General features: G+C 44.3%; 1 protein-coding gene across 1 annotated transcript; it reads left to right on the forward strand.

Annotated features, from left to right (window-relative positions):
- Positions 1 to 6,076: 6,076 nt before the first annotated feature.
- Positions 6,077 to 26,419, forward strand: LOC135549128 (alpha-actinin-3). Its single transcript, XM_064979174.1, has 21 exons — positions 6,077 to 6,347; positions 17,888 to 18,002; positions 18,148 to 18,267; positions 18,384 to 18,470; positions 18,642 to 18,729; positions 19,048 to 19,126; positions 19,991 to 20,072; positions 21,719 to 21,804; positions 21,967 to 22,059; positions 22,170 to 22,400; positions 22,492 to 22,639; positions 22,810 to 22,960; positions 23,109 to 23,217; positions 23,412 to 23,552; positions 23,661 to 23,843; positions 24,038 to 24,172; positions 24,431 to 24,610; positions 24,742 to 24,888; positions 24,983 to 25,048; positions 25,600 to 25,758; positions 25,884 to 26,419. The coding sequence occupies exons 1-21, from the start codon at positions 6,219 to 6,221 to the stop codon at positions 26,040 to 26,042; spliced, it is 2,688 nt and encodes an 895-aa protein (XP_064835246.1). The 5' UTR covers positions 6,077 to 6,218; the 3' UTR covers positions 26,043 to 26,419.
- The last annotated feature ends 620 nt before the right edge of the window (positions 26,420 to 27,039 follow it).

Genomic DNA, 27,039 nt, shown 5'->3' on the forward strand with positions numbered 1-27,039 from the left:
ACTATCCTAGTGACTTTTAACTGGTTCGACCTCTTGGTCTAAATGTAAAATGGAGATGTGGCAGGTGCATGCAGAGGGCTTCCTTCAAGCATGCCTTTCAGGATCTGAGGGAATTCAACTGCCATTTTGGGCCTCACCTTCTTTTCTCCAAAGGACAAAAACGAGTGGGCTTTTCTCACACACAGTACATTGTGTGGTTTGACGGGACGAACTTTTGACGGGTTTTCTTTTTCTTTGTTTTCTGTTGGTTGAAGTGAACTTCCTGTGCGATCGTGGTAGTCATATTCTGTAAGCGTGTTTACTTCAATTGGACCACCAAATTCAGGAAGTGTCTCAAATGGAATGTGGAGCCATTAGGCTCCCCAGGTTTGAGCGAAAACATATTTGTTCCTATTATTCAGTACCTAATGAAACGTTACACTTCTCAAGCTTAAGTAATGAGAGTGATTTGGTTGGAGAACAAAGCAGCACCATGCGAACTGTAATCTTTCAAAATTAATGTTAGCCCCGTCGGCTTTAATTATGAGACATGCGATTAAACTTGCTGTAAAATCGTTTCCATGTTTTTTCAAAGGATTTACTAATTGTTTCAGCCTTGCACGTCTTAATAGAAACAGAAGGCGAGAAGTTGCTGCTCTTACATTCTTGATTATTTAATTTTCTATGAACTGTGACGATCATTTTGAACCGGTCTCAATTGGGCTCTACCACTTCATTACACCTACACTACATGACCTAAAGTATGTGGACACCTGCTCGTCGAACATCTTGTTCCAAAATGATGGGCATTTAATATGGAGTTGGTCCCTGCTTTGCTCCTGCAACAGCCTTCACTCTTCTGTGAAGGCTTTCCACTAGATGTTGGAACATTTGCTGCAGGGACTTGCTTCCATTCAGCCACAAGCGCATTAGTGATGTTGGGCGATTAGGCCTGGCTTGCAGTCGTCATTCCAATTAATCTGAAAGGTGTTTGATGGTTGAGGTCAGGGCTCTGTGCAGGCTAGTCAAGTTCTTCTACACCTATCTCGACTAACCGTTTCTCTATGGACCTTGCTTTGTGCATGGGGGCATTGTCATGCTGAAACAGGAAAGGGCCTTCCCCAAACTGCTGCCACAAAGTTGGAAGCATGGAATCATCTAGAATGTCATTGATTGCTGTAGCCTTAAGATTTCTCTTCACTGGAACTAAGGGGCCTAGCCCGAACCATAAAAAATGCCCCCGACCATTATTCCTCCTCCACCAAAATTTACAGTTGGTACTATGCATTCGGGCAGGCAACATTCTGGCATCCACCAAACCCAGGTACGCCCGTCGGACTGCAAGATGCTAAAGTGTGATTAATCTCTCCAGAGAACATGTTTCCACTGCTCTAGAGTCCAATGGTGGCGAGCTTTACACCACTCCAGCCAATGCTTGGCATTGCGCATGATTATCTTAGGCTTGTGTGCGGCCATAGAAACCCATTTCATGACGCTCCCGACGAACAGATCTTGTGCTGAAGTTTGGAACTCTGTGGCGAGTGTTGCAATAGAGGATAGACAATTTTTAATCGCTTCAGCACTCTGCGGTTCTGTTGTGTGAGCTTGTGGGCCTACCACTTCATGGCATTGTTGTTCCTAAGTGTTTCCACTTCACAATAACAGCACCCACAGTTGACTGGTGCAGCTCTAGCATGGCAGAAATTTGACAAACTGACTTGTTGGAAAGGTAGCGTCCTATGACGGTGCCACATTGAAAGTCTCTTCAGTAAGGCCAGTCTACTGCCAATGTTTGTCTATGGAGATTTCATTGCTGTGTGTTCAACTTTATACACCTGTCAGAAACCGGTGTGGCTGAAATAGTCGAATCCACTAATTTGATTGGGTGTCCACATACTTTTGTGTGTATATATAGTGTACCTCAGAACACTCAACAAACCTCATGTCAACCGTGGGTGTTGGGAAGGTCTTCAACTGTCCTGTCATTATCACATATTTTTGCAGCGTTGTAGACTACAGTTGCTTACTGGATCAGTTTTGATTTCTGTTAGGAAATTATTGATTTGTTATATATGGCTTTTTGTGATGTTAACTGTAGTGCATGACCTTGTTACTTTTACTGCACTTCCAGCCATTTTCCCTTCTCGCTAATTATTACAGCTAAAATGGCTCCTGGGCCCCTGGATGCCATGTTGCGTGTGACGGGGAAGAGAATTAGAGTCGCGCAATGCCGTGGACGCAGTCCCCACAAAGGTAAAGCCCTCTGCCCCCGACCACGCCTGCACTTCGACCATACACTTCCCCTCATTGACCCCACTCCTGCACAACGAGGCACTCCATCTTATTATTTCTTTGAGATCTGGGATGCTGGAAGCCCAACCCGCCCAGTTCAGACGTAGGGGCCTGAATGTCTGGCCATGTCCCCTCATTGGAGTCCTAGTATGGCTTATAAGGGTTAACTCCACCAGGCACTTACACTATGTAGCCTTTGCAGACTCACCTGATCTGGGTTTGATGTGACTAGAAATCATCCAGCCTTTTCATGCCTCTTTCTGATGCCATTTTCCATAAGGGAATTAGATGACCCATCTACAGTAGTCAGGGTTTTTTTTTTTTCTATTTATGTTTTTAAAGAAAGTAATCAGCCAAATTGAAATGAGCCACTAATATGTCATTCAATAAACATTGAAGTAGTCCCTCCAGATTGAAATAACCTGTAGTCAAACAGATTTAGGAAACTATCGTATTGTAATTGAGGATGATCAGGCTGGGGTTTGCCGGAGTTGTTGCGCATGTTTGTGTTGTGGCATATTTTTCTGAGGTATTTCCAGCGAGACGTGCGTTCACTCTCAAAACTGAGGTGTTCCAGCTGTGCTTTGAAAGGCTAAGGACGCAGTGGTATGCAAAAGGCCAGCTGAACGGAGGGAGGTAGGGCTATCGACAACTGTGTCCCACGCATGTTGGGTGAGTAACCAATGCACCACTGACCGGCTCAAATCCACCTACCCCCCCCCCCCCCCCCCAATCTGCAACACAACGGCCAACCCTCTCTTATCCCATAGCCAATACATCTACAGGCCTACAGCACCATGGCCGAGAGAGAACATTCCACAGCTGCATTGGCTTAGAAGGTATGAATGCAGAGAGGACACTTCAGTATTATACCTCCCATGTCTAGTTACATTGCAAAGTCTATTCTACATTTCCTAACCCGGTTAAATTGTCTAATTGCAATTTGCATACCTTGATTGGGAACCCTTAATGTTATCTCGTGGTTTATTTTTAAAGGGATACTTTGGGATTTTGGCAATGAAGCCCTTTTATCTAATTCCCCAGAGTCAGATGACCTCATGGATACCGTTTTATGTCTCTGCATCCAGTATGTTTCTCGAGCCAATTAAAGCTACCGTTGGCACAATGAACATTTATGGTATCTACTAGCATGCCAGCAGTTACCATAGATTCAGTCAGCACGCTAATGCTAGTTAGCAATTGCGCAAACAACAGTTAGCAACTTCCTTCAAACTGCACGCAGAAGCATAAGAAATGGTATCCACGAGTTCATCTGACTGGTGAAGTAGATAAAGGGCTTCATTGACAAAAGCCTGAAGTATACCTTTATGATTTCATAGGCTGCGTTTACACAGGCAGTGCAATTCTGATCTTATGCCACTAATTGGTCTTTTGACTGAGGTCTGACAATCGGACTACACTGTACAAAACATTAGGAACACCTGCTTTTTCCTTGAGACTGACCAGGTGAATCCAGGTGAATGCTGTGATCCCTTATTGATGTCACTTGTTAAATCCACTTCAGTCAGTGGGGAGGAGATGGGTTAAATAAGGATTATTATTTTATTTTTTTAGCCTTGACACTGAATGCATGGGTTGTATGTGTGCCATTCAGAGGGTGAAAGTTTTAAGTGCCTTAACAGGGGTATGGTAGTAGGTGCCAGGCGCAAGAACTGCCAGTGTGTCAAGAACTACAAGGCTGCTGGGTTTTTCATGCTCTACAGTTTCCCGTGCGTATCAAGAGTGGTCCACCACCCAAAGGACATCCAACCAACTTGACACAACTGTGGGAAGCACTGGAGTCAACATGGGGCCCGAATCCCTGTAGAACACTTTCGACACCTTGTAGAGTCCATGCCCCGACGAATTGGGGGCTGTTCTGAGAGCAAAAGAGGGTGCAACTCAATATTTGGAAGGTATTCCTAAAAAGAAATTGTGCGCTCAGCCTATGGTACACCTTGCACAGTTTTGAATCAAAGTTTCCTTACTCATCTGTTACATTCAGGTTCTAAATTGCCACTAACCACATACTACTAAACAATTGTTCTCCAGCTCCCGCTTCTCAATCGTTTGTGCATTGGAACTCCTGACAACATATTTCTATTAAGGGACTTGTTTGAGCTCATGTGGATTGAGACTGAAAAGGATATGTAAGATGAAGCTTTAATAGAAATCAGGGAAAATACGGTAAATCTGTAGCTTAGCGTTATTTGTCCATTACAGAAAAGTAAATATACAGGTTTGCTGATTGCAGAACCATTTATTTGAAATCTAAAAATGATAATAGCCTGAAATGTTTTCATTTCCTTTTTGACATATAAGACAAATTAAGACCCATTGTCCTGTGTTACTTGTAAGACTTAATAAATTTACATTTGACACGACCAGTTTGTTTTGGTTAGCCTACTTTTTGATGGGCATGGAGGGACATGTTTACTGAAAGGTTTTGCTTTGCACTATTACTGAGGAGGGTGACTGTGGATTAAAGCGTTTCATATTGGACTTTTATCCTGAGCCTGCAACCCCTGGTTAGTGGCAGTTACCCCCTGGCCCTGTCACACATGGCTACAATAAAGAATGTCATTGGGAATGTATCCTATATCTTACTTATTTGGCTGAGTTTACACAGGCAGCCCAATTCTGATCTTATTATCACATATTGGTCTTTTGGCCGATCAGGTCAGCTCTTGGAAAAAGATGTTGAGGTGAAAGATCTGATATGATTGGTCTAAATACTAATTACTGGGGTGAAAAAAATTCTGAATTGGTCTGCTTGTGTAAATGCTGCCAAAGTGACGCATATTGATCTGTAGAAAAGTCATGCATTCTATAACTGAACAAAAATATGAACACAACATGCAACAATTTAAAAAATGTTACAGTTTATAATATGAGAATCGGTCAATTTAAATAAATCCATTATGCCCTGATCTATGGATTGGGAATACAGATGCCATCTGTTGGTCACAGATGCCTTAAAATAAAATGGGCCTCGGGATCTTGTCATGGCATATATTTTTGCATTAAAATTGCTATCGATAAAATGCAATTGTGTTTGTTGTCCGTAGCCTATGCCTGCCCATACCATAACCCCACCACCACCATGGGGCACTCTTCACAACGTTGACATTAGCAAAGCGCTCGTGCACACACACAGGGCCATACACATGATCTGCTGTTGTGAGGTTGGTTGGAGTACTGCCAAATTCTAAAAAAACGGAGACTGCTTCTGGTAGAAAAATGAACATGCAATTCTCTGGCAACAGCTCTGGTGGACATTCCTGCAGTCTGCATGCCAATTGCATGCTCCCTCGACTTGAGACATCCATGTCATTGTGTTTGACAACTAAAGTGGCCAGCACAAAGTGCACCTGTTTAATAATGATCATGCCTTTTTAATCAACTTCTTGATATGTCACACACCTGTCAGGTGGATGAATTATCTTGACAAATGAGAAATGCTCACTAACAGTGATGCTAACAAAATTGTGCACAACATTTGAGAAAGTTTTTGTGCATGTGGAACATTTCTGGGATCTTTTATTTCAGCTCATGAAACTTGGGACCAACACTTTAACACATGTTGCGTTGATGTTTTTGTTCAGCGTAGAATAGATGGATGCATCTTCAAGAGGCGTAAAGACACGGATATGCACCTCTGGATATCCTGTAGTTATGCCTATATCCTTTTAGGTGTGTCATTAATAGCCTCACGTCGAGTCAGTCGTAATTAACCGGTTGTTACGTGTGTCGCCTCTGACCAGGGGTTGGAGTGCGGTCTTTACTTCGTGCGGTGGGAGTAGCATCTATAGGCAGGAATCTCTAGTCGGGCGCAGCTTTCTCTGCCACAGAAAGTGTCCCTACAAATTTGCGGGCTTAGGAGTTAAAAGGTGCAAATTAAATTGATTAGGTCGAGGGGATAAGCATCTCCCAAAGGAGACAGCGAAATGACAGCAATCGAAACTCAGGTGCAATATGGCTCCTACATGACTTCGGAGCAAGTCTACATGACCCAAGAGGATGATTGGGACAGGGACCTTCTGTTGGACCCTGCCTGGGAGAAACAGCAGCGCAAGGTAATATTTTTTTATCGGGTCATATTAAGTAGGAGGGCCTACAGGTTGCTTGGCAATATGAAAAGTACATTTCGGTCTTGATATCACGTTAAGACTTTATTCTCAATATTCATAATCGGGGCCTATGTAGCCTGCAAGGAGTAACATGGTTAGTGTGATCTCTGTGGATATGTAATGAGTTGTCAGGGAACTCATTGATTAAATGATTGCATGCACAATAACATTTTGGGGATGGTTAACATTCTCACTGATCTAAATCAGTACTGGTCATTAATTCACCTGTTTGATTTGGGAAGATTGATTGCACATAATTATACCAGCTTATACTTAAACCTCTTTTTAATGGTCAGTGCTATCTGGGATCCTTGGGACATTCCTACCCATTAACCATAACCCCTACCAAACCGTAGTCCTTACCTTAACCATTTTAAATGTCAACTTCAATGAGGTAGGGTAGGGACATCCCAAGTATCCCACATAGTTGTCATTGACCTGGGTAGGCTACATTGGTGTCCCATCAGTCTTACACTTTCTATATTTCAGAGAACTCAACAAAGTGAGAGACCGCAACAGATGGCAACACCAAAACAGTGAGACGTAGAAGTGGCAAGAGCGCTTGCTGCGTTTCAGACCTCCAAATAGACTATTGAACTATAAATACTTAACCTGTACCCCACCCTTTCTATCATGTCCCTTCAGCCCATCAATCCCAACTGCTACTTCTAGCACTTTGCTTCTTCATCACTCTCTGGGGGTTTGAGAGTACACCGTGGTGGACTCATCCATTAAGGGCCCGACGTTTCTTTAAGTAAAAACCTTTAGAGCCTCACCATACCCCTGTGCTGCTATGCCATTGTATGTTTGTCAGTATCACCGCAAATAAGGCTTTAATACTCTGGAACAGCCATCATGCTAAATTCACGCTGTTTGGGGTGCAGACATCTGACCCGGAAGGTCCTCTTCGAGTGCTTAGGGACTGTTTGCACCAAACAGTGAAGAACAAATGTGATGACTGCACAGGCCAACTTATTTCACACAAGCCTACAGAAATTCTTGTCGTAGTGGGCCTTGTGATTTCTGTGTTTGTTGCCTGTTACCAGTGGCGTAGTCGGGATGTATAGATATCAATGCATTAATCACGGCACCCAGAACCCAATCAGTCTCTCGCCATAGCCTTAAGGTAATTAGCTATGACCCCATCAGCTCTGACTATGTTGCACTGCACTCAGTAGATGCCCAGGGCCCCTATTTTGTGGATTTTGAGATCTCAGTGCATCGACTATGGTCACCTTTCGCAATGGTGTTTAAGTCCAGTATTTACCTGCAAAAAGTACATATTCCTGTATTATACTATGTATCTACACGTTTTTATCTATCTTAGGTTTATGGTTGATGACGTAACACGTGTTTGGGTGTTACCCTGGCTCAGGGTGTGGTTTAGGGATTAGACCTAATCCGTGTTTATGGAGTGCTGTCTGATCCTACCTCTGGTCTCTGGGCCCTGACTGCCACAGGACTGTCTGTCTGTCTACCTACCACCTGTTAGATATCTATTTGGAAAGCCTCCCGAGTGGTGCAATGGTCTAAGGCACTGCATCGCAGCGCTAGCTGTGCCGCTAGAAATCCTGGTTCGAGTCCAGGCTCTGTCACAGCTGGCCGCGCCCGGGAGATCCATGGGGCGGTGCACAATTTGGCCCAGCGTCGGCCGTGTTAGGGGAGGGTTTGGCCGGCAGAGATGTTCTTGTCCCATCACGCACTAGTGACTCCTGTGGCGGGCCGGGCGTAATGCTGCTGACACGGTCGCCAGGTGTACGGTGTTTCCTCCGACACATTGGTAAGGTTGGCTTCCAGGTTAAGTGGGCACTGTGCGGCTTGGCTTGGTTGTGTTTTGGAGGACGCACGGCCTCTCCCAAGTTGTAGCGAAGGGACAAGACTGTATTGGATACCGCGAAAAAGGGTTGCTGCATAGATTGCTGGATGCAGCTTCCCATGCAAGGTTTCACACCCCTCCACATGCATTAAGGTGCACAGGTGACATGCTCCGCTTCACATAGGGATTTCGATTATGTGTTATACCCACTTAAAGGAGTAGTTCACTATTTTACAGCTTGATGTTAGACTTTGAAAGTAGTCTTTATGGGCCAAGATAAAACTGTAGTCCACGGTTCAGTTCTTTAAATGGCCACTACAAACTTCAGTTAACCTTAGCCAGCACAAGCTAGCAATCAATGGAAGTGACTGTGAGGAACCATCTAACATCGAGTTGTAAAATAGGGAACTACTCCTTTAAGGATCTCCGAAGGAGTTGGGTTATATTGCTTTGCTCACACAATATTACATTTTAGTTCTAGCAAGGGAGACATTTCACTACTTGTGCACGTGACATTAAAACGTAATACTTGAAAGGTTTTGCTGTATGGATGTTTGTCAGTGATCATTTATGGAACCACAACTGCTTAAATGTTCTGATCACGTTTCAATCACTTGTCTTTTTCCAGCACATGAACCAGTGCGATGTGTGTATTCTAGTCCACTAATTGCTGTGTGAAATTACCAGCCTCTAAAACCATACCATCTCAATGTCTTATTGCGTAGTTATCAATTGGCTTTCCATGCCTCCACTGCATAGTCATTGAATATTGTAACACCCTGATACAGTATGATGCAATGCAGTAAATGCTTTTGGGTGGTCCTGGCCCACCCTGTTTGCGATGAACTACAAGCCTGGATAGCAATGAACTACAGCCAAATACGCCCATTACAACTTCCTATGGTCAACGCGATCTATTATTAACTTGTAGAAATGGTGATAACATCAGGTGTATCTTGTCTCGCCTAGTTCACCTGTCATATCTATTTATTTTCTCCCAAGGGTAACTCAAACTATGTGACTGTGAAATCATTCAATAGATTAATTTGAGCCGTTTTTCTACATTCTGAAAGATTAGCAGGGAATTATGGGGGCTGACTCTGTCGGGAGGGAGGGAGGGAGGGCAAGATGGGGGAGCCTCTTACAGGCTGTGGAGGGAGGTGGCTGAGAAAGCCATCAGTATGATCAAGTGGCAGTTGCTATTCCGGAAGAGGTGTCCTTGTAGGGCCAGCTTCTATAAACTGCCTGGTGTGGCCCAGTAGGCCAATGGGGGTGGGGAGTTATCGGTGTCAGGAGTCGAGGTCACGCAGGTATTTCTGATGACCCCATATATATATATATATATGAATTGCTTTACAATTGCAAGGCAATTTACACTAGGCAAGTGTCCAGAATGGTGGCATAACTGATGGCAGAGAAGAGCCCCAATAAAAACATTCCCAAGCTTGCTTGGTGCTAGTCAAGGGTCTACACAGAACTCTGTTGTAACATGTTCTTACGAGTGTCTCCTGTATTCCAAAACACTAAATGTGCCCATTATGGCTAATGTCACGCAAAAACATATTGTATAGGTGTTGGCCTAACTGTCTCCAATGTCCCATATAATCCACTGTCATTACGGATATTATTATAGATTTCAGATTCAGGTAAAAGGGATCTTTATGATAAATCAATTATCTTTGACCAAAAGATCTCTGTTGATCCGGTGTTACAAACTGGACCAACTGAGATTAAATGAAAGTTCCTGTGTAAAAGGTCTTTGTACACACGTGTGACACCAGAGGGTAACTGTGTCACTGTGAATGGACCTTGATGATGTCATTATTACAGCTATGTTTGCTGCTCTAGCAGTGGGCAGTGGTGGGATTCGGGAAATATGGGGCATGCTTGATGTCCTAGGTGTTTGGGGTGGGGAGGGGGGGGTCCTTCTCTGTTAAGTCTGAAATTGGATACTCACTCTTAAAGTGGGACATGTGTCATAGATTCTCACTGTCTCATTCACTGATTATTGTCTTCCATTAATCGTAAACGCCAGAATTTTGATGTATTGTATTTTGTGTGGTTTCTGTCTAATGAGATGCAAAATGTACTGCTTGTAGTAGTACCAATGCTACGTTGTTGCATAAGGCTTTTGGTTCATCTGTTGTTTTTTGTGAGCGCCATTTATAAATCCTTGTCTCTCAATTAATACCATGTTGCATCATCCATAATTGTATGGAAGCCTCCATATGTCTGTACAGTCTCATAAGACTCACTGTACTTTCGACACCAGAAGGCCTACAAATGATGCTGACGCTAGCCCTTTAGCGGTTATAAATAATCCATGGAGTTTCTGCAGCCTTCTCAAATGCTGGCAGACATGCACGCATTGCCCGTTGACTCAATGAGCTGCCGGGGCGCCACACTAGTTGACATGCTGTAAGTTATTATGCAATAGTAATTAGCCTGGTCCCAGATCTGTTTGTGCTCTTGTCAGCGCCATTGCTGTCATTTTTCAAGCCAAGCATAACAATGAGTGACGGGGGAGTTGGCATGATAGCACGAACAGACTGGCACTTGTAGGTGGTCACCTTTTTTCCTTGTAGGCATTTTGTAACCTCGGTTAACTCCGAACTCTAATTTCAAACAATTTGTTCAGTTTCTCGATTTTGCGTAGTCTGTCCACAAGAAATGAGACCTCTTGTATACGGTCTGACATGTAATGTGGTAGTGCATATAATTATGTAGGGATGGGATTATCATTTCCAGCAGTGATGGCTATATGTATATGTGCTTTATGTTATAGCAGTGATGCCCTCCCGCATGTTTTTTTAGGAATGATCATTCCGTGGAGATGCAAACAGGATAGAGGATGTCCGTTGCATTTTGATAGTCACTTGGTGCTTAGTACTCAGTCTATATAATGGGTTTATTACACGTTAGCATTAACCAAACCTATACAAGAAGTGGTGTGGAAAAGGAACTATAACCATTCAACAACTCACCTCAGACTTAACCAAACCAATATTCCATGCATGCTTTTGGCTGTACACCTAAATATAATACATCATTTATCTCCGCGGTGGTGAAGAGACCCTTGCGTTGACGTGATTGTTTTGTGCTTTAGGTTGTGATTATGGATCCTTACACTTTAATTTCATCATCTAATACCTTGTTTACAACTCATACAGCTTGTTTACAACTCTTGCCAAAGCCTTTGAGGAGTGAAGAGTGTTACTAGTCATCTCTTGTTGTGTTGTGGTTACAGCGCATTCGGAAAGTATTCAGACCCTTTTACTTTTTCCACATGTTACGTTACAGCCTTTATTCTAAAATTGAATTTAAAAAATAATAAGAATCCTCATCAATCTATACACAATACTCCATAATGACAAAGCAAAAACAGCTTTTAGAAATACCTCTTTGCTATGATACTCGAAATTGAGCTCAGGTGCATCCTCCTTCCATTGATCATCCTTGAGATGTTTCTACAACTTGAATGGAGTGCTCCTGTGGTAAATTCAATTGATTGGACATGATTTAGAAAGGCATACACCTGTCTATATAAGGTCCCACAGTTGACAGTGCATGTCAGGAAAAAAAAACAAGCCATGAGGTTGAATGAATTGTCCTTAGAGCTCCGAGACAGGATTGTCTCAAAGCACAGATCTGGGGAAGGGTACCAAAACATTTCTGCAGCATTGAAGATCCCCAAGAACACAGTGGCCTCCATTCTTAAATGGAATAAGTTTGAACCATTAAGACTCTTAGAGCTGGCCAAACTGAGCAATCGAGGGAGAAGGGCCTTGGTTAGGGAGGTGACCAAGAACCTGATGGTCATTCTGACAGAGCTCCTCTGTGGAGATGGGAGAACCTACCAGAAGGGCAACCATCTGCAGCACTCCACCAATCAGGCCTTTATGGTAGAGTGGCCAGATAGAAGTCACTCATTAGTAAAAGGCACATGACAGCCCGCTTTGAGTTTGCCAAAAGGCATCTAAAGGACTCTCGGGCCATTTATTCTCTGTTCAGATGAATTCAAGATTGAATTCTTTAGCCTGAATGTCAAGTATCACGTCTGGAGGAAACCTGGCACCATCCCTACGGTGAAGCATGGTAGTGGCAGCATGATGGCGTGGGAATGTTTTTCAGCGGCAGGGACTGAGAGACTAGTCTGGATCGAGGGAAAGGATCAAAGTACAGACATCCTTGATTTAAAAACCTACTCCCGAGAGCTCAGGACCTCAGACTGGGGCAAAGGTTCACCTTCCAACAGGACAACGACCCTTAGCACACAGCCAAGACGATGCAGGAGTGGCTTCGGGACAAGTCTCGGAATGTCCTTGAGTGGACCAGCCAGAGCCCGCACTTGAACCTGATCAAACATCTCTGGAGAGACCTGAAAAATGCTGTGCACTGACGCTCCCCATCCAACCTGACAGAGCTTGAAAGGATCTGCAGAGAAGAATGGGAGAAACACCCCAAATACAGGTCTGCCAAGCTTGTAGCGTCATACCAAAGAAGACTCAGGGCTGTAATCACTGCCAAAGGTGCTTCAACAAAGTACTGACTAAAGGGTCTGAATAATTATGTAAATGTGATATTTCAGTTCATTGTTTTATAGATTTGCACAAAATTCTAAAAACCTGTTTTGCTTTGTCACTATGGGGTATTGTGTGTAGATTCATGGGGGGGTGGAAAAACAAATCAATTTTCAAATAAGGCTGTAACGTAACAAAATGTGGAAAAATTCAAGTGTTCTGAATATTTTCGAAGTCCACTGCATATTACCATAGTAATTTACACTGATTACAAGTGTTGTGAAACGCATATTAAACACACTGGAATGTTATCGCTTATAGTATGTGTTGTTATTATTGAAAAAAGACCATCGACAAGGATTCTAATTCTTAAACTGATCTGGGCAGTAATAGAGAATTGTGGATTAGAGTAGTGCTAGCAAAGCAATTCAAGCAGAAAGGGACTGGCAACCAAGCGTTCATTATATGCTGGCAACTCAGAGGTAACTGGTAGTCATGGAAATGGTGGCAGTACATACAATACATTTTGGGGGGGAAATATTGATGCTGATGTGTAACGGTCCTCTTGTATTTCTTGCATGATGGGAGTGTTGGAATGTAGTGATTTAGTGACACCGCTGTTATTTAGCTAAATGCCAGACTCAAATGTATATTTGATAGGTTTAGGGTTGCAATTAGGGTGAGGGAAAATATGATTTTGAATGGACATCAATTATTGGTGTGTTTGTGTGTGTACACTAAGCCTATACAATCTTGTGTATGAGTCAGTGTGTCCAGCTATTGTAGATATTCATGAGTGTTTGTGTGCTCATGTTTTCTTTGTGTGTGCAGATGCCTGTCTGTTTCCTCCATCTGAGCCGCCAGGCTTACGTGTGCCATGCCATTGTATTACGCGGGCAAACCCCGTATTCTTACCCACAAGGCAATTCAACAGAATGACGCTGAGACTCCCATTTTTCACTTTATCACTCTGCCAAACAGAAAACATTGATTGCGAACCATGCAGCTATATGCACAAGGACAACTTTGAAGAATTTCCACAAAAAACACTTACTTGCAGAACATTGCAGATGTAAGGTTTGGTAACAGAATGACAGTCACATCTCCCTCTGTTTGTGACCACGTTTTCACAAAACGTATCTACTTTGAGTTAAGAGGCAAAGATGTCAGCAAGAAGAATGGTGGTCAGCTGTGATATGACACCTTGAGTTTGCAAAACATCTATTTGGGTTATTGAACTACAGTAAGTGAAGTGGATTAACACCCAGTAACAGAATGACATTATGGGTCCCTGATCTGTACTATACAGAAATACATCATTATGAATCTCATTCTCTTCATGGTGATGTATCCTGAGTAGGTACATAAAGGTAGAACATATTTTATATCCTTCTTTGCATGTTTGGGGATTATTCTACACACTGGCTATTATTCTAATGAGCTCCATCCTCAAACAAGACCACAGAGCAGAACCAAGTCTTTCCAACTACTTTTTAACATCCACGGGAGTCCGCTGTCAGTCGGTGTGCAATGGGTCAGAGGGTTTGTTACAGTAACTGGAAAGAGGGTCGGTGTCAGTAAGAGCCGGGAGAGGTGACATTGACTGGAGAGACCGGGAGGGAGAGTGTTGTCCAGACTGATTTCACGCTCTTGCTTTGACCACCACGCGACAGAAGGCAAATTTAAATCGATTATGAGCTGAGCATAACAGTAGCAGGTGACCCAACTGTGGTTTGTGACGACTACAAATTCTTATTGTAGCCAATTCAGTTGATGTCATTCTGTTACAATTTGTCATTCTGTTACCAATCTGCTAACAGAATGAGGCATTTTAATCCCTTAATACATCATAAACCTAAGTGTTATCAGTAAAAACATGGACTAATTGGTAGGTCTTCCTTTTACTTATTACTTCTGTGAACTTTCATTATTCTCCCCCATGAGGGAGAGAAATTAGAAAATATCCTGAATGACAAGACACTAGGCAATATAAAAAAAATATATATAAATATTATTAGTTGGCAGGGGTCTTTACTTCAACATTATTATGTTTTGATGTATTTCTAATACATTTTAAGACTTTTTCTGTTAGAAAACAGCTAAGACCCCTTTTCCATCTGACTAGAAATCAAAGCCTTTGCTTATTCCACATTTTTGGGATGGAACATTTTGGGAAAATGTGTATATATGCCTTAATTTCAACAACGACAACAAAAATAGACTCCTCGCTTTAATTTGACACCAAATTTGATGCACTCCTATGAACTTCACATGTTAGTGCTCATACCAGACCAAGGGCCACAGTCTCTCACTGGCCTTAGCCCCATACCTAGCCTCGTTTCCCAGGCTTCCTCACATTCAAGTGATGAACGAGACTTGGAAGGATGATATGGCTGGACTAAAGCCCCAGACTCGCTATGTTACCAACATGTTCCACAATGATAGCTACTTTATTTTTTCCCATAGTTCCCTCTGGTTTGAGGTAATAGGTTGGAGAAGCTGTTGCCCTCAGTGATGGCAACAGGCATCGTTTCTGGTGGAGTTTCTTTGCTTCAATGCTCAGTTTTAGCATTTTTCTGAAGGATGGTTTAGCCTGGAAGTTGTATTAACACCTTAGTGTTAATACAAGCGCTTGTAATATAGTCGTGGCTTGGTACAGTCACTCTCAGCTAGAGAAAGAGTTGCCCAATTACTGAATGGCATGGTGTGCCGGTATGGGAATTTGTGTTATGTGAGTTTAATGTAATGTTTAATGGTTCAGCCTTAGAAACAGGTCATTGAGACACGCATTTTGTGGTGAGGCCTTGTTTGTTATTCTGGCTTTATGTGCAATTGATATTTGGACATGAGTTACACCCCCCCCCAGCGAGCTCAGAACACAACTCAGTAAAGTTGTAGTTCAACACTGGTTATGAATTAGTCTAGAGTTTGCTTAACAAGGTAGGTGTCGGGTAGGGATAGGCCATGTTGTGTCAGTATGAATGCCTCTTTTGGTCCAAGCCTTTTTTTGCTAATGTCTTCTTATTTTTATCTTTTTTTTTTACCTGTCATACACACGAGATCCATTCCATGTTAATATTCTTTCCACAGTTCTTGGGCATTTTTTGTTATTCCTTTTTTACAAGTGAATTAAACATTATAATGATCGTGAGGAGTTGATCCATCATCAATACGAAGGTATTTTCATTTTAATGAATTCACCGGTAATAAAGAGGTTTTGAAAGAGTGGTCACTGCCTTTCACTGATTTTAAAAAGGACGGGCGAGATAGGTGTGGACGAGATAGGTGTTACTGAAAAGCTAACATTGAGAGTTGTTCAAACCACCCCCCCTCTCTCTTTTTTCCCAGCATTCCCTTTCCCCACACTGTTGGTTGAGAGTGTCTGCTGCAGGAATGCTGTGCTGTCAGCTGTCCCCTGGCTATCCGATATAGCCTCCTACACCCACTCATCCTCCTCCTTCTCTCCCCCCTCCTCCAACCCGTTCTAAAATTGGGCATCAATGGCAGTAGAGGGTGATTTGGGGGGTAGACACCTGCTGCGGAAGAGTCTCCTCTTCCAGCTTTAAATCAAATTACATTGGGCCTGAGCATTCTTCAGTCTCTCCATTTCGTCCCTCTTTCCCTCTCACGATCTCTCACTCCACTCCAGTTTATGGAAAACGGCACATGCTGTGTTATCTATTTCTTAAGCCCATAGATAAATACAAAACAGATTGGTCTTCACAACTTCCAACAGCTTCACTCTAGGTTCAGTCCTTCCCACAGACTCTGTTTTCTCTGCGTTGCATTGCCTCAGCAGCTTCTGCATCACATTGTCACGTGTTCAAAATAGTATCCATTACTATGTACTCTTCAAAATGTATAAAAGCTATATCACAGTCTTAGAAAAATAGGTAAATCCCATACTCATAAATGAATGGGCGTACTGTATCATTTACCCCATGCTTTTTTGTTGTCTCTAAATGATTTATATTTTTCAACAATATAATACAAAGACAATACGAATGGTACCTCCTCATCAGTGGGTGCTCTGGTCAGTGGGTGGGCTCGCCCCGAGACACCGGCAGGACGAACCCCGTGGCCCGAAGGGATTTTCCATGGGCGAGAAGGACCAAGCCATGCCCGGAAGTGAGCGCACCCACAACCGGCAGTAGAGGTTACACCGCGAAAACAAAATATTAATAACGTCACAAAGCATACAATAATCGCATCCACCCTCACCCCTGATTGGAGGATCTCAAATATTTATACTGTGTATGTATTAATTCCAACCTTCAGACAGACTCAGATCAACCCATATTTCCCAGTAAATGGTCTTTCTACCATTTCCTCTTTCAATACATCCCTCCGTTTACCATGGTGTCTCACTAGGGGACTTGAACCTCCCCATCTGCAACATTTCTGCCGAAATTGCCCCAAAAATAACTGACCCTTTACCCAACAGCACAATGATATTTCCTAATGACTGACTGTGGTCCTTCAAATCCCCCAACTATACAGTTTGCAGGTCCAACCACAACCATTCCTGGACCTGATTCCAAAAACAAGCCAACGATGGACAGTACCAAGAGGGATGATCTATCGATTCTGTTTCTGCGTGGCAGAGTCTGCACCGCTGACTGTTCAATGCCCCCATACACTGAGCATTCTTGTTATAGCGAGGATTTTACATAATAGCTTCAATTGAAAAGAACGAATTTGATGCTGTTTTTGTATATCAGTTCATAAACCTGATGCCATGCTATTGGGACATCGGAAATATGTTCCTCAACTATCTTGACTTTTATGCCGCATAGTTTTACTCTTATGTCTTTGTAAAAACATTCGTACCAAAGGGGTGGTTGTTGTAGTTTTGGCTTGAAAGTCTGTTATACTGTTCTACACAGTCGACAGCTGTTATACACCGTCTACATTGGTTATGACAGATGGCGTCTCATTTATGAGATCATTGTGTACTGCAGCTTTCAAGTTGATTATTTTCTAGAATTTGAAGTAACCAAAGTAGGATCAGTAGTAACTTAGATATATTGACCCATAACCCCTGAAAAGACACACATGGCGCTCTCCTGTTAAAGGTGTTTTCATAAGTGAAGCATAATGGATTTTGGCCTAAAATATTATGAAGTATTCTAACACTCTCTCTCTCTCAGACCTTCACCGCCTGGTGCAACTCTCACCTGCGTAAAGCGGGCACACAGATTGAGAACATTGAGGAGGACTTCAGGAATGGACTCAAACTCATGTTGCTGTTGGAGGTCATCTCAGGTAGTTGGACCCCACAGGCAGAGGGCTCAATTACTGTCCAACATTGACGTTTCACTCTTTTCTGCATAGTGAAATGTCTAAATACACTTCACAATTTCCATTCACTTACATTAATACAAACTCGTGTGTGTGTGTGAATGTGCAGGTGAAAGGCTTCCCAAGCCAGACAAAGGCAAAATGCGTTTCCACAAAATCGCCAACGTGAACAAGGCCCTGGACTTCATCTGCAGCAAGGGAGTCAAGCTGGTGTCCATCGGTGCCGAGGGTGAGACTTGCACCCCGAAACCCTTAACTTCTCATAGTGCTCATCTACTTCCTGCAAATGTATTTCCACATCTTATGTCTCTCTCCTCCGATCTAACTGACCCTTGACCTCGGCAGAGATTGTGGATGGTAATGTGAAGATGACTCTGGGGATGATCTGGACCATCATTCTGCGTTTCGCCATCCAGGACATCTCTGTAGAGGGTGAGCACTCTTCAAAGACACAACAACAAACCCCTCTGAGCACCTTACAATTCGTCAGTCATGTATGTGACATATGCAATAGGCATTTCTCATGGTTAGGGTTATTTCTATGCTATAAACGGATCAAACATTAAAAATAAAATTCTACCTTACATCATTGTGTGTGTTCAGAGACCTCTGCTAAGGAGGGGCTATTGCTGTGGTGCCAGAGGAAGACTGCCCCCTACAGGAATGTCAATGTGCAGAACTTCCACATCAGGTGAGCAGCCACTACTCTGTTCTGGTCACATAGCTGGCTCACAACATGTCACATGCATTCTGTAGTCACTGATGTGTTTTAGTCATGGTTTACATCCTGATTCAGAACATTACAATGTTCTGAATCTGCGCAGTTGTTAGAGGAGATTCTTCATCTCACTGTTACACTTTCACATATTCTTCTCTCTCCTTCACACATCCTGTGTTTACCTCTTTCACAGATCCTATGCATTCATCTCTTTTTGTTCTTCCTTTTCGTCTTTGATTGATTTGTATATCATTCTCTCCATCTATCTCTCTCCCTGGGTCTGTGTCTCAGTTGGAAGGATGGCCTGGCACTGTGTGCCCTCATCCACAGACACAGACCTGACCTCATTGACTACTCCAAACTGCGCAAGGTGCTGTCACTCTTCCCACCCACATCCCTGCTCCCTGCATGATTGGTCCGCACCTCCCTGGTCCACACTCAGCCAGTCTCTCCACTTGCCCACACAAACATCTCTCAAACAGCCCGCACCATTGTCCACACCCGTAGTCTCCTCTGAACCTTTTGTAATGTATTTTTTTGGTCATTTTGATTCTTCTAAAAGCTCTTTTGTTCTCTAACTGAACCGTGGTGAGGCTGGAGGAACTGGCATAGACAACTGAACGGTGCTTTGGCTAACATTACTGACGGACCGATTCTGTTAAGACACTGGTTTGAAGTAACAATCGAATACCTGCCCGAGATGGTTCAGTGTACTATTCTTTAAAACAGTGCATGTTTTATATGAATTGACACAACAACAAAAAAAGACCTTGAAATGATCCAGCAGCATCATCATCTTGAGGGAATGACTAAAATGGCAATAATGCATGGAGTGGCTTCAGACGTGATTACAATGTGATGGACTATGATAACTAATTCAATCTTAGTTATATTACCTTTAAACGTCATGAAACAAACAAAAATAAGGACCAGGGCACTTCATATAATTAAACAGCTTATAATTACAATTTATAATGTTCAACGCTACAAAGATTTGAGAACTCTGACACGTTTCGGCAGCGTTGCTTTCGCCAGGGAGTACAGTGATGCTCCATCTTCTTTTGAACAGACCGTGTTCCAAACAGTATTTCTGACATGGTGAATGGAAAGCGAGCTGCCAACGTAGTTCAGAATGTCTGAGTGCATCCTGTCTGTTTTGAACTAGTGCTGGTCTTTAGCCTTTTACTCACCGAGTCGTGTGTGTGTGTGTGTGTGTGTGTGTGTGTGTGTGTAGGATGACCCCATGGGCAATCTCAACACTGCCTTCGAGGTGGCAGAGAAGTACCTGGACATCCCCAAGATGTTGGATGCTGAAGGTGAACCACCTTTCTTACAGAACTCCAAGAATCTAAGTTATACATCGCATTCGGAAACGTATTCCGACCCCTTGGCTTTTCCCACATTTGTGTTACGTTACAGCCTTCTGCATTTCCCTCATCAATCTGCACACCATATCCCATAATGACAAAATGCGAAAACGGCTTTTTAGACATTTTAGCAAGTCTAAAAAATAAAATATATATTTTTTTAAACGAATTACCTTATTTACATAAGTATTCAGACCCTTTGCTATGAGACTCAAATTTGAGCTCAGGTGCATCCTGTTTCCATTGATTGTCCTTAGCATGTTTGTACAACTTGATTGGAGTCCACCTGTGGTAAATTCAATTGATTGGACATTATTTGGAAAGTCACACACCTGTCTATATAAAGTCCCACAGTTGACGGTGCATGTCAGAGCAAAAACCAAGCATTAAGGTTGAAGGAATTGTCGTTAGAGCTCTGAGACAGAATTGTCTCAAGGCACAGGTCTGGGGAAGGTAAATGAAAAATATCAGCATTTAAAGGCCCCAAAAACACATCATTCTTAAATGGAAGAAGTTTGGAAGCACCAAGAATCTTCCAAGAGCTGGGCCGCCCGGCCAAATTGAGCAATTGGGGGAGAAGGGCCTTGGTTAGTGAGGTGACCAAGAAACCAATGGTCACTCTGACAGAGCTCCAGAGTTCCTCTATGGAGATGGGAGAACTTACCAGAAGGACAACCATCTCTGCAGAACTCCACCAATTAGGCCTTTATGGTAGAGTGGCCAGACGGAAGCCACTCCTCAGTAAAAAGCACATGACATCCTGCTTGGAGTTCAACCAAAAGGCACCTAAAGACTCTGACTATGGAAAAACAAGATTCTCTGTTTTGATGAAACCAATAATGAACTCTTTGGCCTGAATGCCAAGCGTCACGTCTGGAGGAAACCTGGCACAATCCCTACGTTGAAACATGGTGGTCGCAACATCATGCTGTGGGGATGTTTTTCAGCGGCAGGGACTGGGAGACTAGTCAAGGTCGAGGGAAAGATGAACGGAGCCAAGCACAGAGAGATCCTTGATGAAAACCTGCTCCAGAGAGCTCAAGACCTCAGACTGGGGCGAAGGTTCACCTTCCAACAGGTCAACGACCCTAAGTACTCAGCCAAGACAACGCAGTAGTGGCTTCGGGACAAGTCTCTGAATGTCCTTGAGGAGCCCGGACTTGAATCCGATCAAACATCTATGGAGAGACCTGAAAATAGCTGTGCAGCGATGTTTCCCATCCAACCTGATAGAGCTTGAGAGGAACTGCAGAGAAGAATGGGAGAAACACCCCAAATACAGGTGTGCCAAGCTTGTAGCGTCATACTCAAAGAAACTCGAGGCTGTAATCACTCCCTAAAGGGTGATATTTCAGTTTTTTTTGTCTGAATACATTTGCAAAAATATTTAGAATAAGGCTGTAACCTAACAAAATGTGAAATATGTCGAGGGCTTTGAATACTTTCCGAATGCACTGTAGCATTAAGACGGATCTTAGCTGTTGACAAAAAGCACACATTTTCATAAGCGCTCATATTGTCTGAACCAGAATGAGGAACAAATGTTTTCTCTGGACAACGATGGCAATAATTTAGACTTTTTCTTTCCATTTGAGATATTGTGAACACCCCAAAGCCCGACGAGAAAGCCATCATGACCTATGTGTCCTGCTTCTATCATGCCTTCGCTGGAGCCGAGCAGGTGAGGTTCACCCAAGAAATTACTGGGAGTTCATATATGGAGTGTGCGACTCACTTTTATTTGTTATAGTTTGAGATTCCTCACTGACCACCATTCTACGTAGCCTTTCCCCTTAGAGGTCCAGCCTGGACATCCTCCCTGACCTCTCTTCTTGTGTCCTAGGCCGAGACGGCTGCCAACAGGATCTGCAAGGTGCTGGCTGTCAACCAGGAGAACGAGAAACTCATGGAGGAGTATGAGAAGCTGGCCAGTGAGGTGAGTGGGCAGCCTTTTTTTAGTTCTCAGTCCTCGGTCCATTCCAAATAATGTCTCTGTGTTAAGATGGCTTCAGTGGACTCATCTCAGTACTACCCTCTCCCCTTTAGCTGCTGGAGTGGATCCGTCGCACCATCCCCTGGCTGGAGAACCGTGTGGCCGAGCAAACCATGCGTGCCATGCAGCAGAAGCTGGAGGACTTCCGTGACTACCGTCGCGTCCACAAGCCTCCCAAGGTGCAGGAGAAGTGTCAGCTGGAGATTAACTTCAACACCCTGCAGACCAAGCTGAGGCTGAGCAACAGGCCAGCCTTCATGCCCTCCGAGGGCAAGATGGTGTCGGTACGTCTCCCCCCCCCCCCCCACAGCCACCCCTCCCGTCGTGTTTTCATTCACTGAGCCCCTGGTTTGTCTCGGACTTGTCTCTCCTCAGGACATTGCCAATGCCTGGAAGGGTCTGGAGCAGGTAGAGAAGGGCTATGAGGAGTGGCTGCTCACTGAGATCCGCCGCCTGGAGAGGCTGGACCACCTGGCTGAGAAGTTCAAGCAGAAGTGTTCCCTGCATGAGTCCTGGACCTCAGGTATGGGAGATGGCTCTTTCCATTTCCGAGGGGAGACTCTCAATGATCTCAAATCAAGTGGAGGGTTTGTGTTGTTTAGGTTGTAAAAATCCTGCTCTGAACTTTGTAATAGCTGTAAATGGATTTCTACTTGCGTTTTAGTCAAGTGTGTGTCTCTCTGTGGCCCTCAGGTAAGGTGGAGCTGCTGTCCATGAAGGACTATGAGTCTGCCTCACTGATGGAGATCCGTGCCCTGATGAGGAAGCACGAGGCGTTTGAGAGCGACCTGGCCGCCCACCAGGACAGAGTGGAGCAGATTGCTGCCATCGCCCAGGAGCTCAAGTAAGAAAGAGCGAGGGAAAAGAGAGCCACTGAGAGACAGACTGATCGAATGATAAAGATGTGTGAGAGAGAAAAGGAAGAAAATGCCCCTTCCTCTTTTGGCCTGAAATTACTCCGATGCTCCAATCTCATATTCTTCATGTCCTAGTGAGCTGGACTATCATGACGCCGTCACCATCAACACCCGCTGCCAGGGTATTTGTGACCAGTGGGACAACCTGGGCACCTTGACCCAGAAGAGGAGAGACTCACTGGAGGTACCCTAGAGACAGACAGGCATTACCCTATTTCTCACCTCCACATAACACCGTGCCTTCCTACCCTCTATATAACCTACCTTACTTCCAGTAAATAGGCTTCGGAAGTTGTCTTTTTCTCACCCTCCATGCAAGTCTGGGATGACCTCAATTACCAGGTGATAACACCGACTGGCTTGTGGGTGTTTTTTCAGCGTGTGGAGAAGCTGTGGGAGACCATCGACCAGCTGTACCTGGAGTTCGCCAAGAGAGCAGCCCCCTTTAACAACTGGATGGACGGAGCCATGGAGGACTTGCAGGACATGTTCATTGTGCACAGCATTGAGGAGATTCAGGTAGGAAGCAAAGAGAGGGAGGGGGCATTCTTGTTACATCCATTTATCATTCCTTCCCTCCTTCACTTTCTCCTCTTCGTCATTCCCTTTGCTCCTCCTCTTCTTCAGAGTCTGATCACAGCCCATGACCAGTTCAAGGCCACCCTGCCAGAGGCTGATAAGGAGCGCGTTGCAACCATGGGCATCCAGAATGAGATTGTGAAGATCGCTCAGACCTACGGCATCAAGCTGTCAGGAGTCAACCCCTACACCAACCTTTCCCCCCAGGACATCACCGACAAATGGGATGCTGTGAGTACATGTCCATCTCTTTTTGATATTGTCTGCTCAGGGAGAGGGATTGACCCCTCTCGTTCTAGTGACGTTCTAAACAAACTCAATGCAACGATTCTTTGGTTGTCATTTACACTTTTAACACAGATCCATCGGGATGCCTCAAGCTTCAGGTCCAGTAATCAATTATGTCCTTTATCTGCTGTGTGTAGGTGAAACACCTGGTGCCCCTCAGGGATCAGATGCTGCAGGAGGAGGTGGCCAGGCAGCAGTCCAACGAGAGGCTGAGGCGCCAGTTCGCTGCCCAGGCCAACATCATTGGACCCTGGATTCAGACCAAGATGGAGGTAACCAATACCCCACAGCTCAAACTCACATCTTCATTAGATTATTCCAGATCTGTTTTATGAGTGTTCAAGCATATCCTCTCAAGACAAAGTCGACGAATCCTGTATGTTAACACCTTTTACGTGATATCTATGTTTGGTTTGATTCTATGGAACCTAGGACTCCCTTTAAAACAGTTGCTATCCTTGGTTAAATAAATCAAATTAAATGAATGATTCGTCATTGTACTCTAACACAGCCCCTCTTTCCTCCTGTAGGAGATCAGCCACGTGTCTGTGGACATCGTTGGCTCCCTGGAGGAACAGATGAGCAACCTGAAGCAGTACGAGCAGAACATCATCAACTACAAGTGCAACATCGACAAGCTGGAGGGAGACCACCAGCTCAGCCAGGAGTCCCTCATCTTCGACAACAAGCACACCAACTACACCATGGAGGTACTGCCACGGGGTTCCCATCTTTATGTCCTCCTCTCCCCCCTCTCTCTCTCCTCTCTCCCGGTCTGTATTGTAGACCTCTGTGAAATCTTCAGATTCTAATCCTATATTCTCCCCTCTCCTCCTCTCAGCATGTGCGTGTGGGCTGGGAGCAGCTCCTGACCACCATTGCCCGCACCATCAACGAGGTGGAGAACCAGATCCTGACCCGAGATGCCAAGGGCATCAGCCAGGAGCAGCTCAACGAGTTCAGAGCCTCATTCAACCACTTTGACAGGGTAAGACCGAGCTTGCGCTAGGTATCGGTTACGCTTAACATTACATCCCTTTCCTGCCCATGTGGCTTAGTGCTCTTTGTTTTTCCTTTTGTAGAAGAGAAATGGTATGATGGACCCAGATGACTTCCGCGCCTGTCTCATCTCCATGGGATACGATCTGGTGAGTCGGACTGCTTCAAGACCAGTGTTGACAACTTAACGACTTTGTTTTTTTCAGACCCCCTCCAGTGACTTTTATTGGTAAATGATTCTAGCCACAAATTCTTCTACTTTTCAGGCTGCGGACGGTTTTGAGACTGAGGGGTTTTATGGTTTTGACAGCATTTAGCGACTTTTTCACTCAATTCTGCCGCAAATGAGAGTGGGAGAAGCTGTCTGTGCAACAGAAGTTACAGCAACGGAGCACACATTGGCAGAAAAACACCAATGGTGGAGGTGTGCAGCGAGAGAGGGGGGCGAAAACGCTATGCCGGGCAGAGAAGCACAAGGAGAGGGGCTGAACGCTATGCCGGGGACCACAGCTTTTACAAGGCAAATTGATGCCGTGACTTCATCGGAGCCAATAGCAGATCTCACTGAAATTGTTGGCAACACTGTTCAGGACCCAGTCATTTGAGGCAATGGACATATAGTGCATTGGTTTCTCTGTGTGAGTAATTATGTTGTACTTATATAATAATTTCTTCCTTTCTCTCTCTCTCTGTCCCCCAGGGTGAGGTGGAGTTTGCACGCATCATGACGCTGGTGGATTCCAACAACACAGGTGTGGTAACCTTCCAAGCCTTCATCGACTTCATGACCCGCGAGACGGCCGAGACCGACACCGCCGATCAGGTCATGGCCTCATTCAAGATCCTGGCCTCTGACAAGGTGAGTTGGGCAGCACCATTATTGCACCTATTCTTCTGCGAAGTTTGTCACATGGAGCCACTTGGTTGTGATGTCGGTGGTGGGACCCTTGATAACCCTTGTTGACCTGCGTCCTCCCCTCCCAGACATACATCACAGTGGAAGAACTGCGCAGGGAGCTGCCCCCAGAGCAGGCCGACTACTGCATCAGCCGCATGACCAGTTACATTGGCAGTGGCGCGCCCCCAGGCGCCCTGGACTACATCTCCTTCTCCAGTGCCCTGTACGGAGAGAGCGACTTATAAACACAACCCAGACCCTCTACTGTTCTGTTCCCCTTACCCTGTCCCAACCATACCCACATATTGTACACACACGCCCCCCCTCCAACCCACCCAACTCCAAGACCACCCACAGGCTTTGCTCCGATGCCCTGAACTTCATTAGTAACCATCAGGTCAACCAAGAACCCTTGCAAGAGCAAATATGAACTTTCACAATATCAGGATTTCTATATTCGTCACTGTCTGCAGTTTATGATTTTGCAATGTTTGGCCCAGCAAGGCCACTAGACTGTGAGTAGTTAAACTGAGGCACTTGTGTCAGGACCTTTTTATTCTCATTGACTAAAGCACTAGGAGCAAAGCCGCCCTCATACTCACTCGGGCGACTTTTGTTTTGGAGAAGGGAAAAATTAAAGTACTTTAAGGAAGGAACTTGGTGTCAGATGTCTCTGATTGCGACGGTCCTGTCCTACTGAGCTGTGAGGTCATCTACGTCAGGTTTGGGGTCAAATCACTACATCCAATTTCACTACTTGCAGGTGTGAAGTATCTTAGGGTATAGTCTGGAATGTATGTGTGTTCTGGCAAAGACGGTGTGGGGGAACTGACTGTAGGGGGTAATAGACTGTAGGGGGAATACAAGTATAAGGGGTCTATGACAACGTACTGCAGTAGATATAATTGTTCTCCCTCCACTGGTCAAGTCTAACTGTAGGGAAGGCTTTAGGAGAGCTCTTAAGTTTAGGTTCAGCATACGCTAGAACATAACTGTATTATGAAGTGACAGGATATAGAGGGACAATGAGAGAGCTCTTTTAACTAAGCAAGTCAGTTAAATCAAATTCTTATCTACAATGACAGCCTAGGAACAGTGGATTAACTGCTTTGTTCAGGGGCAGAACGACACATTTTTACCTTGTCAGCTCGGGGATTCAATCTAGCAACCTTTCAGTTACTGGGCCAACGCTCTAACCACTAGGCTACCTGCCGCCCCATACATACTCTAACCACTAGGCTA

Source organism: Oncorhynchus masou, chromosome 12, assembly GCF_036934945.1.
Source record: "Oncorhynchus masou masou isolate Uvic2021 chromosome 12, UVic_Omas_1.1, whole genome shotgun sequence".
Classification (NCBI taxonomy): Eukaryota; Metazoa; Chordata; class Actinopteri; order Salmoniformes; family Salmonidae; genus Oncorhynchus; species Oncorhynchus masou.